The 6,831-nt window shown below is 43.0% G+C and overlaps 1 protein-coding gene across 3 annotated transcripts in view; it reads left to right on the top strand.

The window, feature by feature from the left end:
• The window catches only part of tspan4a (tetraspanin 4a), a 119,114-nt gene extending 112,283 nt beyond the window's left edge, over nt 1-6,831 (top strand). For all 3 annotated transcript variants that reach the window (XM_086106553.1, XM_086106552.1, XM_086106554.1), the window contains 2 exons: nt 3,390-3,473; nt 6,366-6,831. In XM_086106553.1, coding sequence (XP_085962679.1) covers nt 3,390-3,473; nt 6,366-6,434 — 153 coding nt within the window. In that variant the 3' untranslated portion in view covers nt 6,435-6,831. The remainder of the gene's footprint in view (nt 1-3,389; nt 3,474-6,365) is intronic.

The raw sequence follows: 6,831 nt of genomic DNA on the forward strand, positions 1-6,831 counted from the left end.
CCTGAAACCATACGGTTTTCACAAATATCCACTTCTGTCCTGAGTCAAGCTTCGACGATTCTTTCCCACAACTTAATTTTGTGGTTCATCAACTTCATTCCTCTATAATTTTATAACCGTTTACTAGTTCTATACTCTTAGAACAACTCTGCACATTAACCTTGTTCTTAAAAATGGGCAATCCTCCTTTGCTCAGGCATCTTTTCACCTATGAGAATTCTATGAACAACCTGGTCAGAGAGCCACCTCTCCTTGATACTTCCATACCTCCACAGGCATATCATCAGCACCAACTGCCTTTTTATTTTTTTATCCTCTTTAGTGACTTTCTAACTTCCCCCTTACAGGTCAATGCTACTTCCTAGTCCAGCACAATTGACTCTTCTATTCTTCCTTCTCTTTCATTTTACTCATACATCAACTCCCAACAGTCAAGACATTTGCATCTTTATCCTTAATTAACCCTGACTTGCTGCACACCATTCCCGTCTCTATATTTCTGTCTGCAACCCTAGTGAGGATAAGAGGTTCAGAAAATGGATAGATGGAGGATGGATTGGCAACACATATCTATCTTTCTCGCCTTTTTTTATTGTCAAACCTGGCATACATGGTGTCATATGCGACTTGTTTGGTATTTGCTGGCTCTATTTTCGCCTCAGGTCGCATCTCTTTTTATTCTCGTCTCCTCTCCTCATCCTCTCAGTACTCCACTTCTTTGCTAATTCTTCACACATATCAGTTGTGTCATTTGGCTTGGAGAAAATGTGACGTCTTGAGCTCGCAAATCAGCTCTGACTTCCCTAACATGATTTATATATTTTCAGATACACCACTGAGGTCCACCCGGGTTCTGTTTGATGAATAACACTGGAGCAGGCTCACTGCATTACTTTCCATATTGATCCTGCTGAGAATGAATGTACCTTGTGCTGCGAAATATAAAGTACGGTATATATTTTTTGGTTCCTGTTGTTTCAGGCAACTGCAAAACAAATTGTGACTTTGGTTTATGTGGCTCTGATTCAGCTAATTCATATTTGGATGATATAAGTTAAGATAAGAAAACCTTTATTTGTCTCACAATGGAGAAATTCCCAATTTACAGCAGCAAAATTATGAAAGGGAGAAGTAGAAGAACAAAAGTATGTAAATAAATATAAATTATAAAATATAAATACAAGAAAAATGGGTGAGTGGGGTGAGTCCAGGTTTTCAGGTCTGTCTATTCAATAGCCTGAGAGCAGTAGGCAGGAACGAACGGCCTCTCCTTCTTGCAGTGCCGGAGTATCAGTCTCTGGCTGAAGGAGCTGCCCAGTGCTGTCAGGGTGGGAGGGTCTGTCCATCATAGCTTTTAGATTGGCTAGCATCCTCCTGATGCCGACCTCCTCCAGAGTGTCCAGGGAGCTGCCCAGGACAGAGCTGGCCCTCCTGACCAGTCAGTCCAGTCTCTGTCTGTCCCAAGCTGAGATGCTGCCTGACCAGCCGACTATGCCATAATGAATGGCTGAGGCCATCACAGTCGTAGAAGGTTTTAAGGAGTGACCCCCGAACTCCAAAAGACCTCCGTTTTCTGAGCAGGAAGAGTCGGCTCTATCCCTTCCTGATCAGAGCGTCCGTGTTGTTAGACCAATCTAGTTTATTGTTGAGAAGAACACCCAGATACTTATAGGAGGTCACCCTCTCTATGTCCGTACCCTGGATGTTCATCGGTGCAGGTGAAGACAGTTTCCTGCAGGAATCCACAACCAGCTCCATAGTTTTCCTGGGGTTGATCCGGAGGTGGTTCTGCAGGCACCAGTCCACGAAGTCCTCCGTCAGTCCCCTGTACTCCCGATCATTAGTACTGTACTCATTAGGTCCGTAATGAGGCCGACGAGTTCCACAGCTGATGAAAACGTCGTGCTTGGTCCCAGTGCCTAAGACCCCCCACCCGAAGGAGCTAAACAGCTATAAATAGTACAGTCACCTATCTGTGTCTGTAGAAATTAATTATTGAGCGAGAATGCCGGCGCTGTATGGTCGAAGTCGCTTCACCCATTCTTCACTCTGTTCCAAAGTAAGTGCACGGATCAAAAGCCGACCCAGAGCTCAATGTCTAAATGTTGCCTGGGGCAAACATTTGCCACCCAGCCTTTCTTGCAAATCATTCCACCATCACTTGTAATCTTGCATTCACCTTTTCTTTGACACCTCCACTCCTTTTTGTCACGCCCGTCCATCTCTGACCAAAAGGGCACTGCTGCAGTTTTCCTCAATGATATCATTTTAGCTCAAACAGAACTTCAAAAAGGATTTTGAAATATAACGCAGATGGTGAAAATTTTCGAAAAAAAAGAACCAGAGTCAGAATCATCTTTATTGGCCAAGTATGTAGAACACAAAAGGAATTTGTCTCCGCTATCACGGGCTGCACTCGTATTATCCGTAACAAGCAACTATGACTAAGTATCGAAAGGCGTTCCGTAATGTAAGGGTGCCGTCGTGCAGTAGTACCACCCACTGACAGATGGCGGGACAATGTGCAAAGTATCAAGCAGTGCTCAAGTGATCAGTGGTAGAATACAATACTGTGACAGTTGTGCAGTTAGTGCAGATAATCGTAGCTCAGGTTGTTTGGACCGGTGAAAGAAAGGTCAACTTGTAGAGCACAGCAAGAAGATAAATGTTTCAGGAAGGAAAGGAAGAAAATTGTTCGATGGATAATTGCCTTAAACACACTGTGATTCAGTGGCCAAGTCTGTCACCTTTAGAACTTGCTTTTTCACTCGCTGATGACTAAAGCAAAAGTGAAAACCACGAGACCCACAAAGAAGCAGCAAATAAAGGTGGCAGCAATGGCAAAGCATCTCCAGGAATGCAAGTCACATTTCAGTCATACATGTAGTACGTTGAACCGACTACATCAAGAATAGCTAACCATACTGGAAGTAAAATTGGCAGCAAAAGACTATTGACACCTTTGACTATTCCGCAATATTTGAGGGTCTCTGTGGGAATATTTCACATCATCATTCATCCAGAAGAGCATTTATGATGTCAGTGGTCATTGACGTTGGACCTTAAAGAGGGTCTGGCTCACAATCTAGTTTTGACTTCATCCCAAATGTGTCGGCGCATCAAACTTTTGCAACTTTGCACTTTATGGACCTTGCTCTATGCACTGGGGCACGGTTAGGCTGGAACATAATAAAATACCCTGCTCCAAAATATTGCCATTGAACGATAGAAAAATGTCTCGGGAAGACTAAAAATTAAGATTAGAAGAGAACTGCAACACTGATTCATGAAGTAACTGATATCCTTAGGCTGTCGTCGACATGTTCTCCCCTAACAGACTCACATGAAATGAATCTTTTTTTTGTTGGTGCGTGTGCGTGTGTCAACAGCCGTGCTACGAGCGGGTGAAGGACTGGCTTAATGAGAACCTGGTGGCCCTGTGGATCTTTGCTCTATGCACAGCCCTTACTCAGGTAATTAAAGGGACTCCCGTGATTTGTGTGTCTCTTTTTGATATTTCCACTTGTATGCAGACACTCATGACTTTTGGTTCGATAAACCGAACATTTACAGTGTCCTTTGAATTAAGCGCTGCCGCAGGATTTCTGTGAATAGCAAAAGCGCAGACTTCTTTGGTGCGTTCGCACTGAAGACCACATGAAGGGTGGGGGTGGAGGGGGAGGGGGTTGACACTCCATAAAACTCTTTTATCTGCTTTGCAGCCGATTGCTACGTGACATGCCTGCACAACAGAAAAAGTGAAACACTGTTCTTGAAGGCACCAGTCACGTGTCTCCTCTTCTGCGGCAGCTTCATGCTCATTTGTAGTCAGCCATTAGACTCTCAGCGGTGCTTTGAATCTTCTAATACAGCCAAATGAACCAGAAAGTAGATGTAATCAACGTAACACTGTTTGAGCATCTATGTAATTATGGCTCATGCAAAATGATGCATTACCTTTTTTTTCCCCAGAGTAACTATTTGTTGGGAAATATGCGAACTCGGCCGCGGCTCAGTGAGCTTAAATGCAAATACAAATCTCTATTACGACTCTCTTAAAGTGCAAAATATGCACGGAAAAGCACGTTTATTTTAGTGTTTCATTAATGATGGCTAATATTTACAAAAATCTGTGTAATTTTAGTAAATCTCTGTATAATTGAACGCTGAGTCCCCACGACTGCTCAAGCATTTCTTTATTTATCATTTGCAGTTCTCTTCGACTACGATCTTGACAAGGATTGATTGGACAGCTCATTGTTTTGTCTTGAGACATTTAAAATAAAAAAACATTTTTAAAAATGGCATATCGGAGAGGAAGAAAATACTGTATCTGCACCTTTATCCAGATTCTTACCAACATGTTTTCTGTGTAATACTTCCAACTCTACCTGTTCTATTATTTATTGCTTTACTATATATATACAGTATGTCAAAAATAATTGCTTCAAAAAAAAAAAAGGGTCATTAAGACATCAGAGCTCGTGCCTGCCTCTGCACAATAATAACATTTCATATCAAATTCAGATTTTTATAAGGGCCCCGCCTATGAGTGTAAGTCAGCAGCGAATGGGCCCAGCTGAGCAGGATCAGCAGTAGAAAAAAAGGAAAAGGAAAAAAAAAACGAACAGAAACCAGAAGGAGTGGGTGAGCACTTGTCACTGAGCTAAGCAGTGGGAGAATCGCAGATCCTTGCAGTGTGTTGCTCAAGGACACTTTACCATGTGAACATCGAGAGCGGGAGACGAAATGGCTGAACCTACAGTTTAACCGGCAACCTGCTGGACCTCCGAATCATAAATCATCCGAAATGTCATTTATTACGACACGCTTGTGTACCCTTTACTTCCTCTCGTGTTAAATGATGGTGATGAACTTGTGTACTTGCATGGTGTTACTCTCTTTTAGATGTGTAGACCACACGAATAAAACCGCTGGTGCTTAGCTCGAGCTCATCTCAATCCGACTTTTATGTAAAGAATGACGTATTTCACCCACAATCTTCTGTTGCTGGGATGTGTGAGCCATGACTCACCGGACACAGCATTTGATACACAGATTCAATTTTTTCGAAGGTGCAAAGGGGTTGCAGGCAAAATTACTTTGTTAAAACGCCAGTAAATTTGTTGAAATAATTTTTCAAATGTCTATGGTTTTTCTTTTAATTGGAGACATTTCGGGAATAAACAGCTTTGTTCAAAAAGTGCAGGGAGCTCACAGTGTCATTATCATCATCTCTTATATCCATCCATCCATTATCTGATCATCTTATCATCACGAAGGGCGTGCTGGAGCCTATCCCAGCTGTCTTCAGGCAGTAGGCGGGGGACACCCTGAACCGGTTGCCAACCAATCGCAGGACACCCATAGACAAACAACCATTTGTGCTCAAAATCACACCGAGGGACAATTTGGAGCCTTCAGTCAACCTACCATGCATGGGTTTGGAATGTGGGAAGAAACCAGAGTATCCAGAGAAAACCCACGCAGGCATGGGGAGAACATGCAAACGTCACACAGGAAAGCCGGAGCCGGACTCAAACCCTGCACCTCTGCACGATGGGGCGGACGTGCTAACCAGTCGCCCACCCTGTCGCCCTAACCACCGCGTCACCCTCCTCTCTTATAGCTAAGTGAAAATTTAGATAAATAAATCAGTAAATCAATAGATACATGGGTGGCACGGTGATGACTGGTGCGCATGTCCGCCTCACAGCACAGAGGTCCAGGGTTCGAATGTGGGCGTCAGCCTTGATGTGTGGAGTTCACATGTTCTCCCCGTGTTTGCATGTTTTTTTTTCCAGGCACTTCGGTTTCCTCCCACATCCCCAAAACATGCATGGCAAGTTAATGAAACACTCTAAATTGTCCCGAGGTGTAAGTGTGAGCACGGATGGTTGCTCGTCTATGTGTGCCCTGCGATTGGATGGCAACTAGTTCAGGGTGCGAGAGGCTCCAGCACGCCCGTGATCCTCGTGAGGATAAGATGATCAGATAATAGATGGATCTGTAAATCGATACATCAATAAAAAAAAGTTGTTGCAGTTACCCCATTTCAAACTAATCTCTTTTCGGCCTTCAGATTAAAAAAAAAAAAAAAAAGATGCTGATATTCAGTGTATTGACAAACAATGGTGCCAGTAATCAATCGGGATAATAATCCATCTATTCCTAATGATAACGTTGATGATGGTGATGATAATGTAGATCGAACAGTTGAACTTACAATTGTCCATTGTTAAAGACTGAATCTTCGATACAGCTCTTCAAATACTGGACTTAGATGACGTGGCAATTGAGCATGTATGAATTGATTCATCCTCATTTAAAATGAATATGAATCTTGAATATTTGATGTTTTCCAGATCCTGGGCCTGGTGTTCTCCATGACGATGTTCTGTCAGGCAGTCAAAGTAGAAACCTTCTACGCTTAACGCTCAAACTGACGTCCGCGAGCACATCTGCAACGTCCCTGCACTTAAGGCGGATGGATGCAATTTCCCTCCTCTCGTTCTTTCTGACCTTCCTCCTCCGGTGACATTTTGTCAGGGACGTTGTCACTTCGCATCTTAGCCGCTCACTTTCAAACAAGCACAGTCTCAGTGTAATGCGTTTCCTATGATTTGCTGTGTCAAATACTAATTTCTGTTATTTTACCTAGCCGTATAAACGGACGTGTGTTAAGCAGTGTTTTTAATGTATTTGTTTTAAATTATTTAGTTTTTATGTGTTTCCAAAAGGAGAGGCTCCGTGAGAAAAGTGCACTGTTGAAGTGCTGCAAGTGCATGTCCCCTGCGATGGTGTCTATTAAATGTTTTGATCTCTCGCACA

This window comes from Hippocampus guttulatus, chromosome 3, assembly GCF_054856545.1.
Source record: "Hippocampus guttulatus isolate MCC_2025c chromosome 3, RoL_Hgut_1.0, whole genome shotgun sequence".
Taxonomy (NCBI): domain Eukaryota; kingdom Metazoa; phylum Chordata; class Actinopteri; order Syngnathiformes; family Syngnathidae; genus Hippocampus; species Hippocampus guttulatus.